This window comes from Salmo salar, chromosome 16 (genome assembly GCF_965601325.2).
Source record: "Salmo salar chromosome 16, fSalSal1, whole genome shotgun sequence".
Lineage (NCBI taxonomy): Eukaryota > Metazoa > Chordata > Actinopteri > Salmoniformes > Salmonidae > Salmo > Salmo salar.
The window spans coordinates 5832570-5856559 of NC_138306.1; the positions used below are offsets into that span (position 1 = coordinate 5832570).

A 23990-nucleotide genomic window follows, 5' to 3' on the forward strand; every position below is an offset into this window, starting at 1 on the left:
TTTATGGTAGAGTGGCCAGATGGAAGCCATTCCTCAGTAAAAGGCACATGACAGCCCGCTTGGAGTTTGCCAAAAGGCACCTAAAGGACTCTCAGACCATGAGAAACAAGATTCTCTAGTCGGATGAAACTGAGATTGAACTCGTTGGTCTGAATGCCAAGCGTCATGTCTGGAGGAAACCTGGCACCATCCCTACGGTGAAGCATGGGGGTGGTAGCATCATGCTGTGGGGATGTTTTTCAGTGGCAGGGACTGAGAGACTAGTCAGGATTGAGGGAAAGATGAATGGAGCAATGTACAGAGAAATCCTTGATGAAACTGCTCCAGAGCACTCAGGACCTCAGACTGGGGCAAAGGTTCACCTTCCAACAGGACGATGACCCTAAGCACACAGCCAAGACAACACAGGAGTGGCTTCGGGACAAGATTCCTTGAGTGTCCCAGCCAGACCCCGGACTTGAACCCAATCGAACATCAATCAAATGTATTTAGAAAGCCCTTTTTACATCAGCCGATGTCACAAAGTTCTATACAGAAACCCAGCTTAAAACCCCAAACAGCAAGCAATGCAGATGTAGAAGCACGGTGGCATGGACAAACTCCCTAGAAAGGCAGGAACTTAGGAAGAAACCTAGAGAGGAACCAGGCTATGAGGGGTGTCCAGTCCTCTTCTGGCTGTGCCTTTTTGAGATTATAACAGTACATGGCCAAGATGTTCAAATGTTCAGAGATGACCAGCAGGGTCAAATAATAATAATAATCACAGTGGTTGTAGAGGGTGCAACAGGTCCGGACCTCAGGAGTAAATGTCAGTTGGCTTTTCATAGCCGAACATCTCTGGAGAGACCTGAAAATATCTGTGCAGCGACACTCCCCATCCAACCTGACAGAGCTTGAGAGGATCTACAGAGAAGAATGGGAGAAACTCCCCAAATACAGGTGTCCTAAGCTTGTAGCGTCATACCCAAGAAGACTCGAGGCTGTAATCGCTGCAAAAGGTGCTTCAACAAAGTACTGAGTAAAGGGTCTGAATACTTACGTAAATGTGACATTTCCGTAAAAAAAATAACAATAATAATAAAAATTAATCTAAAAACCTGTTTTTACTTTGTCATTATGTGTGTGTGGCCTTACTTCAGCCTTCCCAGTGTGTTTTTGTTTGTGTGAGAGAGAGCAGGGGGAAATAATACCCATTCTCTATCAATGGGCCATTTCAAGCTCTCTGCTCACCTCATAAACAAGGCAAGGGATGGCATGGCATGCTCTGCAGCCACGGATCCTCTCCACACACACACACACACACACACACACACACACACACACACACACACACACACACACACACACACACACACACACACACACACACACACACACACACACACACACACACACACATGATGAATACGGAAGGAGAGAAGGGAATTGATTTCTCAATTTCTTGCTCCTCCTATCTCCGTATTCCACTTTCTAGAGCTGGGACGATAAACCAAAAGTTATCGACTCCGAACAAACCAACCAGTTATCGTGGATATTTTCTTGATATGGTTGGTTACGATAAATAATCTATAACCCTACCATAGAAATGTGAAGTTTGAAATGAAACAAGTTTGCTAATATGGGTGATTGTTAATTGACCAATTGATAGCTACAACATTCAAAGTTGTAGTAGTAGTTTTAAGGTTAATATAATTTTTTTTTTATAAATGTGTTATTCATTGTATCGCTATCATGATAATTCAGTCAAGTTATCGCGATATGGATTTTGGTTTCTCTTTATCTTGGCTGGGAGACCAGTTGATGAGCATTGTGTTCCCTCTCGGGCTCTCCCTATTCTCTCTCTCTTTCACCTCAGTGACGTTTTGATTCGCAACACATACATACCTGTGTGTGTTATCAGCCTGACCTTCCTCCACCACGACATCATGCATCCATCCATCCGCCGTATCTGTAATTGCTCTGGAGGTCAGCTCACTGGGAGACAACATGGTGGATCAGTACAGGGTCAAGTGTTTGACTGACAAGACCTGATAATTCATCTTTGAATAGTTTGTGAGACCGTCTGCACTATTGTGCAGTGTAAGGTCTATGGCTGGATCATCATCTCTCAAAGCAGTACGAGACTGTTGGTTAGACGGATGAGCAGTCTGAACTTTAGCGTTTTCGTGTTAGCCTGAACCTGTGTGTAACTCCATTTAGCATGTTCTTTGTGAACGCTTGCATAGGGTCTGTAGTGTAAACCCATCCACAAATGAATCAGTTTAAGACAGCTCTTTTAAAAGTTGTGGCTGTATATACAGTAAGGTGTCTTAAAGACTTTATGTACTGTATATAATCACACTTTGGGACATAAGGATTAGGCCATGACTACATGGCAGATTTAGTGTTGTATAAAGAACGGAGATGGAATTAAACTTTTCTCAGTCCAACATACTGTATGTTTGTATCTGCCTATATACACACAATTTACATTCACCTCCCATGTAGCTAACTGTAACAGAGACCTAGTCCAGTACACAACGTCTCTCTGCTTCCCTAACTCCACGTTTGGTTAAAGACCAAGATTGCATCCCAAATGGGACCCTATTCCCTATAGAGTGCACCACTTTTGACCAGGGCCCATAGGGCTCTGGTCAAAAGTAGTGTAATTAGTAGGGAATAGGGTGCCATTTGGGACACAATGTAAGAAACTCCTCGGGGTGGAAAGAAATGAAGCTTAGGCCCCAATAAATGTCCCTCTGTAAAACACTTGATGAAACAAGAACTTGATTTCTTACAATTGTTATGTAAACCACTATAGGTGAAAATAATTGTAGTGATGGTTTGGTATGTATGGGAATCATAATGATATGCAATAGGCATTGGGATAATATCAGTCATTTGTATGGCAGTAATAATTGTACACAAAAGGCTAACATCTCCCATTCATTTATGTGTATGTCTTGGCTTGTTTCAGGGGCTTCAGCACCACTGATGATGATGAGGAGGTGGCTCGCGAGCGTAGGAGGAACGCTCGTGAGGAACGAATGAAAAAGGCGGAGATGGAGGAGTCTAGCAGCGGCACCGTGACAACAGAGGTCAACAACACTCACAGGTAGAGAACACACAGAGCGTGAACAAATCCTTGAAAACCAAAATGTCTTCTACAAATTTAGATAGAACCACCCCATTCTCCCTACTGAACAAGACCTAGATCTATAGAAAGATCCCATCTGGTAACAATAATATAAGTTCCAGTGTTAACCAATAGCTTGTCTACAACTAATTCATTCTGTTTTCCCCTCCCCTCCACTCCACAGTGTGACAGAGACAGAGTCCTACTCCACCGGTGCAGAGGTGAGCTCCTCAGCAGGTGATGGGGATGACGTGGTACTCCTGGACCGCCTGGCCAAGCGGGAGGAACGCAGACAGAAGAGGTTGAAAGAGGCACTGGATAGACAGAAGGAGTTCGACCCTACCATCACCGATGGTAATGAGAACAGCCAAGAGGAGACCTTCTCTAGCGGCCGCCACCGGGGCACAGAGGAGGAGAAGGAGGAGAAACCAGCCCAGGAGGAAGTAACCACCAACTCCTGGAGTAGAGAGGAGGAGAAGGAGGTGAAAGAAGAGGAGGCGACGCCAAAGGAGGAAGAGCCTGAATGCGTCACAGAGCCTGAGAAAGCTGAGGAGGTGGAGGAAGAGAAGAAAGAGGTAAAGTATGACTTCCTAGATTAATGTTAAAGGGCATAAATGTTGGATGGGAGGTATTGTATTTACAGGAAGTTATATTGACACAAAATGTACTTTATCTCATAGGAAGAGGTTGAAGAAACACAAATAGTACCAGAAAAATTTATTGAATTTGTTGTACCCGCTGCACCACTACAAGAGTGCGGGTTTGAAATATCCTTTACGCCCAAGATGGCAGTAGAGGAGAAATCTGTTGAAGAGATATCTAAGAAAGAAGAGGAAGAAAAACAGAAAAAAGAGTTGGAAGAAAAAGAGGCTGCAGCAAAACTCAAGAAAGAGGCTGAGGAAAAGTCTGAAAAAGAAAGGAAAGAAGCAGAAGAAAAAGCTGCAAAACTTAAAAAAGAAGAGGAAGAAAAAGCTGCAAAACTTAAAAAAGAAGAAGAAAAAGCTGCAAAACTTAAAAAAGAAGAAGAAGAAAAAGTTGCAAAATTGAAGAAAGAAGAAGAAAAAAATGCACAACTCAAGAAAGAGGCTGAAGAAAAAGAAAAAGCTGCAAAACTCAACAAAGAAAAAGAAGAAAAAGCTGCAAAACTCAAGAAAGAAGCTGAAGAGAAAGCTAAAAAATCTAAGCAAGCAGAGGAAAAAAAGAAAGCTGAGGTATCAGTGTGACTTTTAGGGTGATTGCCTCCATTCAAATCCTGGATAACTCCAATGTTCCTCATATAGCTACTGTAACATAATGCAGTATGCTCAATAATACATTTATATTCAAGATATTTTAAATTACACATAGAGGATATATTTGGGTTATCCAGGTTTACATCTTCGCTGTTTGGGCCACTTCCATATCCACATTCTCCCATGCTTTAAGGTGTGGTCACAGATCACAGAGTGGTCACAATGTGTTGCTTTGCATCATTGAGAACTTGGGCAGTTGTGTCCTAGTCTGGCCCCAGATCTGTTTGTTCTGTCCCGCCAATTCCTATGATCATTGTCATGCCAAACTGAGCCATAGAAGTTGGCACAAACAGATCAGCAATCAGGCTAGTTATGTCACAGTGTTGTCACAGTGTGTGTATGTGTGTTTGAGTGTGTGTGGTCAGCATCAACGTACATCTGCATTGCTCTCACCTTGCAGGCTGCAGTCGAACACCGTTGTATGGCAATTTGCCTGGCTTCTACAGTTCGCATATGTAGATAGATGCCACAGTTATCTGACCTCTCTTGTTGTATTTCCCTTTGTTCCTGCCCACCAAGGAGGAAAAGTCAAAAAAGCGGGTGAGATCAAGTTGAAATGTCGATTCACATAGAAATAATATGTCAATCATAGATTGTAAATCATAGATTGTATCTAAATCATAGATTGTAAAAATGTCCATATTATGCTGGATACCATTTGTTTATATTCTATAACTTTGTTTTTGTTTCAACATTGTTGGACTTTGATGCAGGAGGCTGAGAAGGTGGAGTTGGAGAAACCGAAGTTAAGATCAGTGAAGAAAGACGAGGTGAGTATCATTTTCTGTCCACCCGACAAACAGTTGCCTTGTTATACTACCACTGTTTGTTGCATTCATTAACTATTCTATCTATCTCTGCTTTTTATTGGTGTATAACTCATCCACTGGTCCATCGCTCATCAATTGGTTTCCACTGGTGAATTGATAGAAATAGATGAAGCATGTTGGATGGGGTATTGTAATCTCATTCCAATGATATGGGTCTATCACTAATCCATTGGTCTATCTATCTGTGCTCTCTATTGAACAGAAGGAGTCCTCCCTCTCCAAGCAGCAGAATGGAGGTGTGGCGCGCTCCACCGAGGCCGAGGACCAGGAGCGCCTGGAGGCGGAGCGTAAGCTGGAGGAGCTGAAGCGGCGTCGTGACGAGGCGGACAGTGAGGAGTTTGAGAAGATGAAGCAGAAACAGCAGGAGTCTGAGGCCGAGCTGGAGGAGCTGAAGAAGAAGAGGGAGGGGAGGAAGAAGATAATTGAGGAGGAAGAGAAGCAGAAGAAGGCAGAGATGGCAGAAAAGAAGGCCAAGGAGCAGGTGGGTGGGGACGTAGAGACAGACAGACAGGTGGGGGCTAAGATTTTTTTTTTTTTATGGACAGACAGACAGGTGGGAACTGGGGACGGACAAACAGACAGACGTGGAATGGCGCTGCAGTGGATAGCAGCTGTTGTACGGGCTCCTGACCAATTCTGCTATGTTGTGTGTTTTTTTTTTTTTACGCTGATCTTAAAACTTCTTATGGCCAGGTGGGACGGTAGCGTCCTACTTGGCCAACATCCGGTGAAATTGCAGAGCACTAAATTCAAACTACAGAATTATAAATATTTAACTTTCAGAAAACCACAAGTGTAATACATCAAAATAAAGCTTAACTTCTTGTTAATCCAGACGCAGTGTCAGATTTCAAAAAGGCTTTACGGTGAAAGCACACCATGCGATTATCTGAGGACAGCGCCCCGCATACAAAAGCATGAAAAACATACTTCAACCAGGCAGGGTGCGCCACAAAAGTCAGAAATAGCGATATAATAAATGCCTTATCTTTGATGATCTTCTTCTGTTGGCACCCCAAAAGGTCACAGATACATCACAAATGGTCCTTTTGTTCGATAATGTCCTTCTTTATATCCATAAAAACTAAGTTTAGCTGGCGCGCTTCAGTCAATAATCCACCCAGTTTCCCTCCATCAAAATGCATACAAAATGAATCCCAAATAATACTAATAAACCTTTCCAAACAAGTCAAACAACGTTTATAATCAAACCTTAGGTACCCTAATACGTAAATAAATGATAAAATTTAAGACGGAGAATCGTTATTGTCTTTACCGAAGAAAAATACCAAAGAACGCGCTCTCTTCCACGTGCTTGGAAACACTACAGCCAAAATAGGAGCCACCTAGAAAAACTACAATTTCTGGCTCATTTTTCCAAAGACCAGCATGAAACTCTTTCTAAAGACTGTTGACATCTAGTGGAAGCCCTAGGAACTGCAATCTGGGAGGATTTCGCCTTATTATAAAAGTGACAGCCATTGAAAACAGTGATAGGGTGAAATTGTTTTTTTTTTGATGGTTTGATCTCGGGGTTTTGCCTGCCATATTAGTGCTGTTATATTCACAGACATAATGTTAACCTCTCTAGGGTCGGCGGGACGAAATCGTCCCACCTACGTAACAGCCAGTGGAATCCTGTGGCGCGTTATTCAAATACCTTAGAAATGCTATAACTTCAATTTCTCAAACATATGACTATTTTACACCATTTTAAAGACAAGACTCTCGTTAATCTAACCACACTGTCCGATTTCCAAAAGGCTTTACAACGAAAGCAAAACATTAGATTATGTCAGCAGAGTACCCAGCCAGAAATAATCAGACACCCATTTTTCAAGCTAGCATATAATGTCACATAAACCCAAACCACAGCTAAATGCAGCACTAACCTTTGATGATCTTCATCAGATGACACACCTAGGACATTATGTTATACAATACATGCATGTTTTGTTCAATCAAGTTCATATTTATATCAAAAACCAGCTTTTTACATTAGCATGTGACATTCAGAACTAGCATACCCCCCGCAAACTTCCGGTGAATTTACTAAACATTTACTAAATTACTCACGATAAACGTTCACAAAAAGCATAACAATTATTTTAAGAATTATAGATACAGAACTCCTCTATGCACTCGATATGTCCGATTTTAAAATAGCGTTTCGGTGAAAGCACATTTTGCAATATTCTAAGTAGATAGCCCGGCATCACAGGGCTAGCTATTTAGACACCCAGTAAGTTTAGCACTCACCAAAGTTTAAAATCAATTTTTATGCCATTTTTAATAATATTCCGACCGGGAATCTGTGTTTAGGTTCAAAGACGATAGAAAATAAAAACATGGGGTCGACTCGTGCACGCGCCTCAGCCCATTGTCCTCTGATAGAGCACTTGCCAAAAGCGCTAATGTGTTTCAGCCTGGGGCTGGAATTACATCATTCAGCTTTTTCCCGCCTTCTGAGAGCCTATGGGAGCTGTAGGAAGTGTCACGTTACAGCAAAGATCCTCAGTCTTCAATAAACAGAGTCAAGAAGCTCAAGGAATGGTCAAACAGGCCACTTCCTGTAAGGAATCTTCTCAGGTTTTTGCCTGCCATATGAGTTCTGTTATACTCACAGACACCATTCAAACAGTTTTAGAAACTTTAGGGTGTTTTCTATCCAAAGCCAATAATTATATGCATATTCTAGTTACTGGGCAGGAGTAGTAACCAGATTAAATCGGGTACGTTTTTTATCCAGCCGTGCAAATACTGCCCCCTATCCCCAACAGGTTAACAGTTTAAGAAACATTATAGTGTTTTCTATCCAAATCTACCAATTATATGCATATCCTAGCTTCTGGGCCTGAGTAACAGGCAGTTTACTTTGGGCACGCTTTTCATCCGGACGTGAAAATACTGCCCCCTACCCAAGAGAGGTTTACTTCTTTTGTACATAATGTCTCAGAAAAAAGCTTCTGGAGATCAGAACAGCTATCACTAATCTCGATTTGGATGACAATTTCTACTTCAACTAGTCTACAGCTCTGGATGTTCTGTTTACTGGATCAGGCCCTAATTCCCCGGAAAAGTGGCAGACGAGCCAGCATCCTTACGAGACTACGTTGGCGACCAAATAAACTGCCTTTACCCTCCATTCTGTTTGGGAACGTACAGTCCCCAGAGACCAAACTGTACAAGCTCCATTTGAGACTATCCTATCAACGGGACCTGGAGAACTGTAATATTCTATGATTCTTAGAGACGTGGCTGAACAAGGACATGGATAATATACATCTAGCTGGCTTTTCTATGCATCGTCAAGACCAGTCTGCAGCCTTGAGGAAGATGAGGGGGAGGTGTGTGTCTCTTTGTTAACAACAGCTGGTGTGCAATGAGACCATACTGTTTACTAAGAGAGTTTTTATCTACATTTTTCATAGCTGTTTATTTACCACGACAAACCGATGTTAGCACTAAGACCGCACTCAACAAGCTGCATAGGGCCATAAGCAAACAAGAAAATGCACACCCAGAGGCAACGCTTCCTGTGGCCGGTGATTTTAATGCAGTGAAACTGAAATCCCTTTTACCTCATTTTTATCAGCATGTCACCTGTAGAGGCGACAAGTAGAGGCGACAAAATTCTAGATCACCTTTACTCGACACAGAAAAGTATTAGAAGGCTTCCCGAGTGGTGCAGTGGTCTAAGGCACTGCATCACAGTGCTAGCTGTGCCACTAGAGATTCTGGGTTCGAGTTCAGGCTCTGTTGCGACCGGGAGACCCATGGGGCAGCGCACAATTGGCCCAGCGTCTTCCGGGTTAGGGGAAAATTTGACCGGCAGGGATGTCCTTGTCCTATTGTGCACTAGCAACTGTGGCGGGCCGGGCGCAGTGCACACTGACACGGTCGCCAGGTGTACGGTGTTTCCTCCGAGACATTGGTGCGGCTGGCTTCTGAGTTATGTGTCAAGAAGCAGTGCGGCTTGGTTGGGTTGTGTTTCGGAGGACGCACAGCTCTCGTACTTCGCCTCTCCCGAGTCCGTACGGGAATTGCAGCGATGAGACAAGACTGTAACTACCAATTGGACACCACGAAAAAGGGGTACAAAAATGTATTAGAGTTTCTCTCTCGCCCTCCCTTTTTTGCAAATCTGGCTATAACTCTCTCCTCCTGTTCCTGCTTACAAGTAAAAACTCAAACAGAAAGTACTAGTGATGTGCTCGATATGGAAGTGGTCCAGAGAGATGGATGCTAAGCTACAGGACTGTTTCGCTAGCACAGACTGGAATATGTTCCGGGATTCATCCGATAACATTGAGGAGTTTACCACATCAGTCACCGTATGTACAGTACATATCCCAACCAGAAGCCATGGATTACAGGCAACATCCGCAGTGAGCTAAAGGCTAGAGTTGCCACTTTCAAGGAGCGGGACATTAATCCGGACACTTATAAGAAATCCCGCTACGACTATGAAGTGGTGAGGGTAGGCAACAACACATCTGCCATGCTGACCCTCAACATGGGGGCCCATCAGGGGTGTGTGCTTAGTCCCCTCCTGTACTCCCTGTTCATCCACGACTGCGTGGTCGCACACGACTCCAACACCATCATTAAGTTTGCTGACAACACAACGTTGGTAGGCCTGATCACCAACAACCATGAGACAGCCTATAGGGAGGAGATCAGCGACCTGGCAGTGTGGTGCCAGGACAGCAACCTCTCCCTCAGCAAGACAAAGGAGCTGATTCTGGACTGCAGGAAACGGAGGGCCGAGCACGCCCCCATCCACATCGACATGGCTGTAGTGGAGGGGATTGAGAGCTTCAAATTCCTCAGTGTCCGCATAACTAAAGAATTAACATGGTCAATACACACCAACACATTCAGGAAGAAGGCACAACAATGAGTCTTCCCACTAAGGAGGCTGAAAAGATTTGGTATGGGCCCTCAGATCCTCAAAAAGGCATCTGACCGCAAGGCGCTGCAGAGGGTAGTGCGAACGGCCCAGTCCATCACTGGGGCCAAGCTCCCTATCATCCAGGACCTCTATACCAGGCGATATCAGAGGAAGGCCCTAAAAATTGTCAAAGACTCTAGCCTCCCAAGTCATAGACTGTTCTCTCTGCTACCGCATAGCAAGCGGTACCGATGCATCAACAGGACCCAACAGGACCCTGAACAGCTTCTACCACCAAGCCACAAGATTGCTAAATAGTTAACCAAACAGCTACCCGGACTACCTGCATGGACTCTTTTTGCACTAACTCTTTTGAATCACATACGTTGCCCCTACTGTTTATTATCTATCCTGTTCTCTAGTGCCTTTACCCCTAACTATACGTACTTATCTACCTCAATTACCCTGCACATCGACTTCAGCACTGTTACCCTGTGTATAAGTTATAGTAAATCATTGTGTATTTATTCCATGTGTTATTATCTTTCTATTATTTTTCTATTTTTCTCTCTGCATTGTTGAGAAAGTTCCATAAGTAAGCATTTCACTGTTAGCCTACACCTGTTGTTTACAAAGCATGTGACAAAAAAAACATTTGACAGACAGGTGGAGACTGGGGACAGACAGACAGACAGACAGACAGACAGACAGACAGACAGACAGACAGACAGACAGACAGACAGACAGACAGACAGACAGACAGACAGACAGACAGACAGACAGACAGACAGACAGACAGACAGACAGACAGACAGACAGACAGACAGACAGACAGACAGACAGACAGACAGACAGACAGACAGACAGACAGACAGGTGGGGACTGATAGGGATCCAGTTGAAACAGAAGCGAAAAGCTTTATTGAACAGCTAAATTATTTTAAAAAAAACATGTTTCACCCCATTTCAGACCTAGTGAAAAACCCTAACCCTAGCTTCATGTCTTCATCCCGGTTTAACCTTAACCCTAACGATAACAATGATGGTTAAATGGGCCATTGCTCTGGTTCTAACAGGAGGAGAGGAAGAGGTTGAAGGAAGAGATAGAGCAAAGAAGAAAAGACGCTGCAGAGAAGAAGAAACAGATGATCGAGGAATCGGGTGACGGAGACAAGAAACCCTTCACATTGGGTGTCACGCCCAAGGGCAAGGTGAGGCCCTATAGGCTTCAACTACAGATGATATCATTACAGGAACTCAGAAAGATCTGTTGCCGATTAACAAAAGCTATCGCCTATAGATATTGTGTCCATATTGATGTGCAATGTCTTCCCATAAAGCAATACAATGCAACACCTTGAGTAAAGATCCATAGAATTATTCTCATACAAACATGGCAAACTGTTATGTGTTTCCAAGTTTGAAACATGCTGCTGTCTCTTTAATTGTTAAGTCTGTTTCTATTTCCTCTGAATGATAGACAGCTTTTCATAAAAACAGAAATTCTCTATGGCGAGTGCAAAACAGTGATTTTGCTGCTGGTATCACAACTGTGCTCAAATATGGGTGTTTAGAGGAGGTCTAGGACTGAGAGGAATTTATTGTGACACGTATTTTAGGAGCATCCACAGCTAGCAGTATGACGAGTGTGTGTGTGAATGCTTTTGTGTGTTTGTGTACGTGTGTACCTGCCTGAGTGTATGGCTTGCATGCGTTTGTGTGCGCACACTCGTTATGGACTTGTCATTTATCGTAAACAGCAGTCCTGGGTTCCCAGCCAGCTCAGGAGCTGACAGGACCCTGCTTATACTGGCTCTGTGACAGACTGTCTCCTCAACACAACACTGAGTCATCACCATTGAGTTCAACTTTGTTCAGATCACACAGAACTAACTGCCCAAGAATGGTAAGAATTGTAGTCTAAAGGGAGAAAGGAAGAAATGGAAAGAGAGGGACAGAGGAGGAGAGAGAGAGAGCAGCAGACATTTGCATCAGCTGTGTGTTGCATGTCAATAATGTGTTTACAAGTGTAATCAAGTCAGTCTATTCTCTGTGTTTTTAGATTGGGGAGAGAGCGGAATTCTTGAACCAGAGAGCCCAGAAAGGGTGAGCATTCCTTGCTTTTTACCTCTACTGTGGTATTCATGTAAACCTTCAGTCTAGAATGTAATGCATTGTACTCACGGTTTGTGTGTTCTTGCTCCTACAGCTGTAAGACATCACATGCTCCTATTGTCTCCAAGATAGGCAACAGACTGGAACTATACACTGCTGCAGTTCAGGTAAGGCACAGACACATCCTGCATAGTGTTCCAGGGCATCTTGAGGCATACTCATCATGTCATAAGATGACAGAATGAGTACAAAAATTCAATAAAAAGCTAGGAGGCAGAAATTAGGTGATTGTATCTTGTTGAGGACCTTTTTGTCCATTTGTAGTCATCATTGTAAATGAGAATTGGTTCTCAACTGACTTTTATGGTTAATTAAAGGTTAAATAACTACATAAATGGAATACAAATACAATCACTTGCCTCCCAGTTTCTCTATTTATTTATTTTTAAGTGACATTATCTTGATGTCTGACTGTAAGTCGCTCTGGATAAGCGTGTCTGCTAAATTACCAAAATGTAAAAATGAAACGTCTCCTTTCCCTCTCCATAGACCAACCGGGACGTGAGGTCTCCTAAGTCTCCAGTCTCAGACCTGCCAGAGACACCAAGCATCCGCAACATCAAGAGCATGTGGGAGAAAGGGAACGTTGGGGGGGCCACTGAGAGCCCCAAGCCTATGAATAAGGTGAGGGAGGAGAGGGAGTCAGGAGAGGGACAGGGAGAGATGGATGAAGGAGAGAGAGAGTGTGGGAGAGAGAGAGAGAGAGAGGGGAGGGAGAGGGAAGGATGTAGCCTAGCGGTTAAGAGAGTTGGGCCAGTAAGTGGAATGTCGCTCATTTGAATCCCCGAGCTGACTAGGTGAAAAACCTGTTGATGTGCCCTTGAGCGCTTAACCCTAATTGCTCCTGTAAGGTTCTCTGGATGAGAGCATCTGCTAAATGACTAAAAATGTTAAAATAAGAAGAGATTGGGAGACAGGAGGAGACAGAAGGAGAGAGCGAGAGAGCAATCGCTGACTGTAAGTCATTAATGACAGCCTACTTCTCCATCTTCTTCCCAGGATGCTGCTGATATTAAAGTGGGTGTGGCTGGACTGACTAAAGGCTGGGGCAAGAGCCCAGCAGACACTGGCAAGGCAGCTGCAGCCGCAGCTGAGAAGGCTGACGTAAGGACAAACACACACGGTTGAGCTCTTTAACTTGAAAATATGGCTAGCTGTAGTCTAATGACCCCAAATGGCCGACCTGGTGAGTGCACATCTATATGATCATCCATTCGTCTTGACCTACGCTAGTGGAAACACGCTGAAATAGGATTTTTACAAATGGTCTGGGAGCACTGCAAACGTGCAGCCTGGTTGGAGGTGTGATTGCAGGGCACAGCGAAAATCATTGGCTCCTAGCTCCAACATGCAGGACTAAGTGAAATAAAACAAATAGTATTATATGCATAATAACAACTGTGGCAGTGATGAATAAATACACATCTATTGGGGTGGAGGCAGAGTTAAGACTGTTGGGGAGGTGGGGGGCAGGTAGCTGACTAATGGTGGCTATTCAGCAGCATGATAGTCTTTGGTTAGAAACTATTGGCCAGTTTTCCAGTTTTCGCCATGATGCTCCTGTACTGCCCGTGTCTGAGTGATGGAAGCGGGTAGAACAGGGCATGGATGGGTGGCTGGGGTCCCTGATGATCTTCTTGGCCTTCCTGCGACACCTGGTGCTGTACGTATCCTGGAGGGCAGGCAGTGGGCACTCAATGGTGCGTTCGGCTGTGCGTATCACCCTCTGAAGTACCTTGCGGTATGCGGCGGTGGAGTTGCCGTACCAGGCTGTGATGCAGCCCGACAGTATGCTCTCGATGGTTCACCTGTAGAACACCGAGAGGCCTCGAGGACAGGCCGAATTTCTTCAGCATCCTGAGGTTGAAGAGTTGCTGTCGGGCATTTTTCACCACGGTGTCCATGTGGTTTTACCATTTCAGCTTCTCTGAGATGTGTACAGCAAGGAATTTGAAGTTATCGACCGTCTCCACAGCGGCTGCGTTGATGAGGATGGGGGTAGTCATTCAGTTCAGTTACCTTTCCTTTCTTGGGCACTGGGATGATGTTTGGTATCTTGAGTGGCCACCTTAACTACAGAGAGATTGAAAATGTCAGAGAACACAACAGCCAGCTGGTCTGCACATTGCCTTGCGAGGGTTAACACGTTTGAATGACTTACATACGTCCTCATTGAATACCATGAGTATGTAGCCCATGTCATCAGGGTCTCTCCTTAGGAGCTCAGGGTCATTATGCTCGAATCGTGAGAAAAAAGTGTTTAGCTTGTCCGGTAGGGTGGTGTTGGTGACCGCGATGCGGCTGGCTTTCTTTTCGTAATCCGTGATCGTTAGGAGCCACTGCCACATACGCTTTGTGTCTGACCCGCTGAATTTTGACCGATCTGCGTAGGTTGTATTTGTACTGATTACCAAACTATTGTTTCCAGTCACCTGTTTATAAGCAGCATCTCTCTCTTTCAATTTCAGGCGAGAAAAAGACCAAACAAACAACAGAAGTACGATAGTTGTGTGCAAGGTGGCAGGATGCCAACATACACTACATGACCAAAAGTATGTGGACACTTGCTTGTCGTACATCTGATTCAAAAATCATGGGCATTAATATGGAGTTGGTCCCCTTTTTTCTGCTGTAACAGCCTCCATTCTTATGGGAAGGCTTTCCACTAGATGTTGGAACATTGCTGTGGGGATTTGCTTCCATTCAGCCACAAGAGCATTAGTGAGGTCAGACACTGATGTTGGGCGATTAGGCCTGGCTCGCAGTCGGCATTCCAATTAATCCCAAAGGTGTTTGATGGGGTTGAGGTCAGGGCTCTGTGCAGGACAATCAAGTTCTTCCACACAGATCTCAACAAACCACTTCTGTATGGACCTTGCCTTGTGCACAGAGTCATTGTTATGCTGAAACAGGAAACTGTTGCCACAAAATTGGAAGCACAGAATTGTCTAGAATGTCATTGTATGCTGTAGCGTTAAGATTTCCCTTCACTGGAACTAAGGGACCTAGCCCGAACCATGAAAAACATCCCCAGACCATTATTCCTCCCCCACCAAACTTTACAGTTGCCACTATGTATTGGGGAAGGTAGAGTTCTCCTGCCATCCACCAAACCCAGATTCATCCGTCGGACTGCCAGATGGTGAAGTGTGATTCATCACTCCAGAGAACACTTTTCCACTGCTCCAGAGTCCAATGGCGGCGAGCTTTACACCACTCCAGCCGACACTTGGCATTGCGCATGGTGATCTTAGGCTTGAGTGTGGCTGCTCGGCCATGGAAACCCATTTCATGAAGCTCCCAACGAACAGTTACTGTGCTGACATTGTTTGCAGAGGCAGTTTAGAGCTTGGTAGTGAGTGTTGCAACCAAGGACACACAATTTTTACGCACTTTAGCACTTGGCGGTCCCGTTCTGTGAGCTTGTGTGGCCTACCACTTCGCTGCTGAGATGTTTTTGCTCCTAGATGTTTCCACTTCACAATAACAGCACTTACATTTGACCGGGCCAGCTATAGCAGGGTAGAAATTTGACGAACTGACTTGTTGGAAAGGTGGCATCCTATGACGGTGCCACGTTAAATGTCATTGCAATAAGTACATTCTACTGTCAATGTTTGTCTATGGAGATTGCATGGCTGTGTGCTGTCAGCAACAGGTGTGGCTGAAATAGCCAAATCCACTAATTTGAAGGGGTGTCCACATACATTTGTATATATAGTGTATCTCCCTGGTTATGCCCTCCGCATCAGCCACTGTCAGAGGCAATATTTCATCTTGCTTGGGCTGGATAGTTACTTTAACGTTATCTTACTGCTGACAGAGTACGATAAGAGTACATTCAAGTTTGCGTACACCACGCCATGGCATATGAGTGTGTTGCTTATGGAAGTGTGTAAACAGTGTCTTGAGGGGACGTTTTAGATCTTGGTGACAATGTGACTGTCTGTATATGACCAATCAAAAAAGGTAAAGTCTCTCAAATGTTTTCAGTTGATGACCAGTTTCATAAAAAACGACTTTTGCTTTCTCGTAACAGTTGATTTGTTTTCATTTCTAATTTAGTTTAAAACTAGAGCGTTAAACTAGGTCATTTCTGTGTTTAACCGATGTGTAGGATACAGGTATCCTAAATTGGATGTATATCTAAAATAAATGCCATATCCAGGGTGATGGTGAGACCATTTGAGATAGTCAGCGCATCCTATTCTTTATAGCTTGCTAGCAGGCTAATCTGACCAGTTCTATTAGAGACAGGCAGAACAGTATGTGAGACAGTATGTGAGTATGTACTGTTGATTGGCAAGCCACTTTGTTCGAACCTGACATTTATGAGGGGATATCTTTAGTCCCATTCCTTCTGGCCACAAGTACTTGTAAGAGCCAAGTTGCTTTTACAGGAACGCTACAAGGTTTCCCTCTCATGGAGAGAAGTTGTAAAGGACTCCTATGTTATATGAAATGTTTAGGTTAGGCTATTTGTCTTGAGAAAATGTCTGTCTATCAATTACTGTTGTTTAACAACTTTTCCTCTCTTCTACTTGACTAGCTCTGCAGTTTCCTTCCTCCGGAACTTTCCTTCCTTCTGTACTTTTCTGTTCTGTCTTCTGCTTGATTTTAACTGTGGGAAAGGTACTGTATGATCCAGTTTGTCATGTTAGCAATATGCATCTGATATCTTTAAAAAGTACTTTCTTGAATGCGCCATTTGATGGAAACATATACATTTTAGTTAATCAATAAATGATTAGCAATTTAGTCGTGATCATTCACCAACCATTGACGCACTTCTTAGCATCCAGCGTAGTTCCATCCGTGCTTTTGTTCCGATGAAATGCACTCTAGCCTCACTATGGCTTCTTCCCCACCTTACGCTCTGCTCTGTGTTCTCTTGCAGGACCTGAAACCTGTTGATGTGGGCAACAAGCGCAGCCTATGGGAAACAAAGGGCTCCTCCCCTGCTAAGGTGAGCTAGTAGATCAGATGATGGCCCTGTCCCGAAACAACCTCTAGCCCCTACCCCCCAGACACGTGGAGAACGGAGAGGATTTGATGGGTGTAAACAGTATCTTGATAGTTCCACCTTGCCCTCTTATAGGCTAGGTGGATTTTGTGCCATATTGCGAACACCTGTCCAATCTCTCAGATCTCCACAAGTGTTGGGTTTAGGGTCTAGGGATACATGTGTGATTAGACAACAGTACTGGAGTATCTACAGTGTGCCAAAGATGAAACCTTTCTTAGGATGTACAGTAACACAGGATTGTGTGATTCTACTCTTCCCCATTTGAAGCAGTCAACTTAATTGATTGCACCTTTAAACCTCGATGAGCAGAAGAGGTAATGGTACACCACCAGGCACTTAGTCTTTAGCCTGATCCCAGATCTGTTTGTCACACCAAACAATGACCATGGGAGATGGCAAAACAGCAGGCTACTGAGTTATCTTAACCTGCTGTGATTATCTACCTATGTATTCTATGTCACCAACACCATGACACATTATGGGTCAGCTGCACCTTTACAGGAAACCCAGCTAGCACATAACGTTCTGAGAACCATTTGTTTCTTAGAGCTTGGTGAGAGCGTGGTTGTCCTATGATTGTTTTGCATACAACCTTCCCACAACTTCCTTCAAATGGTGCAGGATAGTTTCTTGGCTTTGGAGCAGTGTCAACACATTTAAGGAACTTGACCGAAAAACTTTAACAGAATGTTTCCTAAAAGTTCAAACATGGTTACATTTCATTTCAATTTTGGTAATGTTCCAGGAATGTTCTCCAACTGGTTTGACATTGGGAATGTTCTCAAATAGTTCCAAGAATGTTTAGAAAGGATGTTCTTCTGTGGGCATTTCAGTACTTTAGCATAACGTTTCCTAGTCATGTTCAATTCTGGTTTGCTGATACATAGTTGTCACCCTTTCTTCACTCCTTGTGAGTCAGTTTAGCATATTAAAATGCATGACCCTGAACTATATGAAATCTGAATAAGTAATAATGATTGCCCCTTGGTAAGACATGATTCACCAAGAAATACAGTCATTTCACTGGTAAAGATTAGATGGCTTAGTAACTTTGTTAACTTCTGTTAACAGGTGACAGTTGGAGGCAAGAACAAATCTGTCACAAATGGTAAGTGAGTTTTCTCACTATGATGTGCCAAAGATGTGTGCGTGCGTGCTTTTCCCGAACCTGTTGTGAGTGACATCGTTACAGAACGAAAAAAGCTGAGGCTAAGGACATTTTTTCTCTTCTGAAGGACACACACCCACACGTGCCTTGAATTGATTTACAACCCCCAATGGCGCCGTGTCCATAACTCCTACGTCTGTCCTCCACTCTGTGCCCGAGTTCGCTGGCCACCGTAAATCAAATCCTTTGGACGGACATATTGGGCATGTTCCATTGCCTCATTGCATTATTGTTCTATATATAAAGGGCCCGTTCCCACTGACCTTATTTCTCTGTGCAAGGAACCTGTCATGTCCTGTGTCCCAAATGGTCTAGGTGGCGTGGGGTTAAACAACGCAGGGCAGTGGAGCCATCCCAAATGGCATCCTATTCCCTATATAGTGGGATGCCTCCGCTGTCCTGCGTAGGTCACCCCACGCCACCTGGACCTGACGAATACTGTGCAGACCGTCGGCATGATGCCACGCATGCCACAGTGCAGCTGCTATTGTCACATTACTGTTGCATTATGCCCGTAGGGCTGTGGAGGAATCCCAGCCGTTTAAGTAGCAAAGTAGCCTCACTAGGCTTTTACATTCAACCGTAATATTGTCAAGGCTTATGCTCTTACTGGGTCAATTGTAGTTGCTTACTGTATAATCTCAGTGGCTGTTGAGTGAGACTAGTAACAGTAGATACTGACAGGTGAAAGAGATATGATTCCTATGGGTATCAAGTTATGTTGATTATACAGTACACATTTCTGCCCAAGTACCTATCTCACTACAGTGCTACTTTTATAATTCCCCAATTCGGTATATACTGTATCATTAGTAGCACCCTCAGCTCAGTCTATCCCAAACTGGGATATCCCTCACACCCACTGTCTGAGTCAGACCCTGGGGGAAGGAAAAGCTGTCGCACTTGCTTGGGTGTCACCCTATCACCCTTGCAACCTTCCCAGTTCTTCAGCTGAACTAGACCCCTGGGAATGAACTGAAGGGCAAATTACATTGTTAGAGCTATCAATCACTCAAACTAGTGTCACTGCAGGGGCCTCAGAATATGTGTCAACAAAAGGTAGTGCTTACTGGGTCTGATATACACAGCTGCACACAGCTGCACACACACAGCTGCACACACACACAGCTGCACACACACACACACACACACACACACACACACACACACACACACACACACACACACGCACACTAACTCACTTGCACGCACATACACACACACATGCTTGTACACAAACACACACACACACACACATGCTTGTACACAAACACACACACACACACACAACACACACACACACACACACACACACACACACACACACACACACACACACACACACACACACACACACACACACACACACACACACACACACACACACACACACACACACACACACTAACTCACTTGCACGCACATACACACACACGCGTGCTTGTACACAAACACACACACACTTCACTGTACTTGAACACACTCATGCAGGCATGTTTGTACGTGCATGCGCGCGCACACACACACACACACACATACATTTTTTTGATGAACAGCTCTAAAATTAGATGACTTATTAATCAGTCAGTGTCTCCATTAACACCTAATAACGTTTGATAAGCTACGCCATATTCTGAACGAGCGGATACATATTTCTCTCTGGGAGTTAGAATTGAATAACTATGACTCACTTAGAAGTAGAATTATACTTGACTACTTTATTTTAAAGTGATTCTTACTTTTTTAAGAGTTTGGCTGTACTGGTTGTTCTCTGTTTCCTTGCACCGTTTTGCCACTTTTTGAGACTTTTTGTTTGTGACTTTTTGCAACTTTTCCTCAGGACTAATGATCTTTTCCTCCCTATCTCTCTCAGCAGGTGTGGGACGCTAATGATCCAAAGTAAAAACCCCGAGGAAGAAGCCCAAACTGATGAAATACAAGATTCTACTATGTGTATTCATAAGCAAAAATATCTCCATAACAGCCTTGCAGGGGTTGGAACCCAACTTATTTTCCAATCATTTAGTTCTGAACAGAAACATCATTTCTTTTTGCTCCGTTCCACTGTTCTGACCAGCAAAATAAAGTTCTGAACCTGTTCGAAACCCCCAAAAAGAAATATAGCGTATCTTTCTGTTCCTTCTTAAACCACTGAAATCAATTTTTCTACATGACTTCACCAATCATTGCAGATAGAGCAGCATGCTATGGAGTGGGCAAGCTATAGTTGTTGACATGCATTGGACAGACAAGTGTAGGTCGCGAGATGCGACTAACATTTTGCGGGTGGGGAGAGAGCGAGAGAGGGCGGAGGAGGAGGCTTGGCTTGAAGTGCTGGGCATCTTGTTATGACATGCATTTTTTTAATTAGACCCACAGAATTATAGCTACGGAGGAGCGGCTTCTATGAAGGAAGTTTGAATGTCTTTGAACTTCCGAAAGTTGGCTTAACGTTGGACCAGAACTATTTAGCTAGATAACAAGCTTGTGTGTGCTATAGTATCCTTAACTAGCAATAAAAAATCTCTCTCCTTAATGTCTGAATCACGCTTGTAACATCAGTAGGCTACACTAGCCTATGCTTCAGAGGGGGAGGGGCATGTAGCCTACACACGCATAAACACTGGCGAAGATTTTCAGCTGGCAGGCACACACTGGAATACGTTTTTTGAGTGTGGGCTTTGCATAGGTGCTTTGTTGCGTTTTTTGTGGGACTGGGAAAAAAATCGCCAGAATGTAAAATAACGTTATTAAACAGTTCCCATGCTTTTACAATGATGGTTCTGTTCCAGAACAGTATACTGTAGATCACTTTAATTCCTGGTTCTGATTCTGTTCATCAAAAGATGTCATTATTTTCGCGTCTGTTCTCTGAAACGGTTCCAACCCCTTCAGCCTTCGCACAATCCCTTGTACATCCTCATAGAATTTATGCTGTGAAAATGAAATTTGGAAATAATTTATGTTAGTGTAATGAAAAATATTGTATCCCCCCCACCCTTTTGGGCTCGACTTAATTTCTTTGATAAACAAAAGAAATTCAAAGAATAGATAAGAAACCTTAAAAAATGTTTTCAAAGTTATCCAAAATGTAATGCATCTTCTGAAGAGATACACTAAGAATTTAATAAGGTATCTATCCAAATAGCCATACTGAACTGAATGTTGTTGTACTTTTATTTTTTCTATTTTTCAAGAAAAGCTTCCAGTTGCAGAAGGTTGACATTAGCTGGCAGTCTGATCATATACATGTACTACCAATATGTCAGGATAGATGTTTGTCACATTCATCGCTTCGATATCTTTGCTCACAGTGTAATGGTGATGTGATGGTGTCATTGCAGTGCATATTCACATTATTCAGTCGTACAGTATGTATGGGGTATTTTAGTTTTTAGTTATGAATTAGCAGTATACACTATCACAGCTTTTTTGAGATGTGTTCACATTTTGTATTCCATTTGTGGAAATGTCAAAATGAGTATTATTGCATCACAGCTGTTTTTTCCTCCCAAATATACTTTTCGTTGACTGATACTTTGGTCCCGCTTAGCTGGGTTTGGGCTGGTAAGCCTCTAAATACTTGACTTATTTTATGTTTACGGATGTCAATATTCGGACTGCCACATGGTCACGAGGAGGCTGTCCTAATATGGACACCGTACACATGTATATTGAATGGCTCTGCTCTCCGGGTGACATAAACCATGAACTATAACTTATTTCCCAATAAGCACTGGTTGCTAAACTAACCCCCTCAAAATCATTGGATAAATAATGCCCAGGACGATTATCAGAGGGTTAATCACTCCTTGGTTGGGTTTAAAGGTCTCAATGTATACTAAGGCTATTGGAATTAAGAACTATCCAGGAAAGGTGTGACCGTTTGACTAAAGTTAATAATCATCCAAAGAGACAGGAGTCATATCACATTGTTCCATGAAGATTTTCACAACTAAACCAAAGAGACTAGGTTTTTTAGACCAAAGTTTTAAACAATGAGGAGGCATAGATGCAGTAAAGAGGTCAATGGAACATAGACCATGGGGGATAGAAGGAGGACACCGGATTGGCGCACGTTCAACAAATCTCAAATCAAATTGGACTGGTCACGTACACGTGTTTAGCAGATGTTATTGCAGGAGTAGCGAAATGCTTGCAAGAGCTAGAAGCGAGGCAGCCCTCTCTGTCGGCGCCATTTCCTCCCCTATCTGATCTAACAAAGTCAAATCTGTCATGATTTATGTATTGTAACAGGTCCACAATGTCGTTACTAAAGTTCGATTTGGATATATTTGGCTGTTTACACTGCATAACATTTAGAAGTAGTCCATTTTCAGGTTTAGAAGAAGTGACTGCTAAATGCTAACCCCCGTTCGTAAAAGCTGGTAGCATAGCTAGCATAGAAAAATCGGTGGTGGTAGTCAAAGTCGTTTTTAACTGTAATGCAGTTGATTGATGATGATGACATAAACATGTATTGGGGTTGACATCAATACAAGCATTATACTCTGATTTCTTACCTCAACATAGTTTCAAAGACACATAAACAATAGCCTAAATGTAGGCACATTTTGCTGGGGGCAATAAGGAGATTCGGGATCTTTCCTCCATGGCATCTTTCCCCCATGCGTTTCCATGGCATTTCCATTGTTTTGGTCGACCTCTATTGACCTCGTTACCGCATCTATCATTTCAAAACCAAATATGTAAAATGTTCTGGGGATTCTTAAGAATGTCCTCTTTTGTTTACACATTTTCAAATAATTCGTTGTATTTTATTTTTAAAGGATTCTTTGCATCATTTTGAAACACCATGGGAAATGTTCCCACAGAGTAACATTAGCTGAGATTTGCACCGTATTGCAAGTTAAGGGAAAAAGTAAAGACCCATCTGTCTATATACAGTTGACTTTACTGATGTATACCAAAATACAATACTGTACTAGGCGTCTAATTAAAATACAGTTCTTTACTCACTGATGTTTCACTTTGGCATTCTGAGTATGAGGTGGCATCGAACTCTGTGAATGCTCCTTTTTGTTTGAAACTTGAGGTAAAGGAGAGTATTGTAAGTAAAGTAAGTCCTAATGTTTATTGTAATGAACTGCCTTGTTCAAAGGTTTTTGATTCAAGATTTTCTTTGTCCCTGCTACATCAATAAAACAAATATAAAAAGCTAAGAATATGTCATAGTTTTGTTTTTAGATGATGTGTTTTTATTCAATAGCTTGTGAATGTTTTAATGGATGAATGATGTTCTCAAAAGGCGAATGGTGGACAAAGAGATCTGCAACGTTTTTCATGTAAAGGAATGTGGTCAATGAAACCCTGTGTGTCTGTACGTGCACGTATGCGTGTGCATGCCTTCAGATATGTTGGGTTTCCATTGTCTAAGGTTCTAACAATATCTGAACAGCCATAGGGCAGTGCAGTCACATGAGTAGGAAGGGCCACACTACATAGCCTTTTTTGGCCAAACAAACCTGTT

The 23990-nt window shown here is 43.2% G+C and overlaps 1 protein-coding gene across 6 annotated transcripts in view; it reads left to right on the plus strand.

The window, feature by feature from the left end:
- Positions 1-23685, plus strand: part of LOC106573078 (non-muscle caldesmon) — a 67191-nt gene extending 43506 nt beyond the window's left edge. For 2 of the 6 annotated variants that reach the window (XM_082962477.1, XM_082962476.1), the window contains exons 3-16: positions 2957-3094; positions 3300-3690; positions 3796-4326; positions 4927-4947; positions 5121-5177; positions 5440-5718; positions 11207-11341; positions 12193-12236; positions 12340-12412; positions 12795-12929; positions 13305-13409; positions 17203-17271; positions 18403-18439; positions 20373-23685. In XM_082962477.1, coding sequence (XP_082818603.1) covers positions 2957-3094; positions 3300-3690; positions 3796-4326; positions 4927-4947; positions 5121-5177; positions 5440-5718; positions 11207-11341; positions 12193-12236; positions 12340-12412; positions 12795-12929; positions 13305-13409; positions 17203-17271; positions 18403-18439; positions 20373-20389 — 2032 coding nt within the window. In that variant the 3' untranslated portion in view covers positions 20390-23685. The remainder of the gene's footprint in view (positions 1-2956; positions 3095-3299; positions 3691-3795; positions 4327-4926; positions 4948-5120; positions 5178-5439; positions 5719-11206; positions 11342-12192; positions 12237-12339; positions 12413-12794; positions 12930-13304; positions 13410-17202; positions 17272-18402; positions 18440-20372) is intronic. The other 4 variants (XM_082962478.1, XM_082962479.1, XM_014147750.3 and 1 more) reach the window with 4 other exon arrangements.
- Positions 23686-23990: the final 305 nt, after the last annotated feature.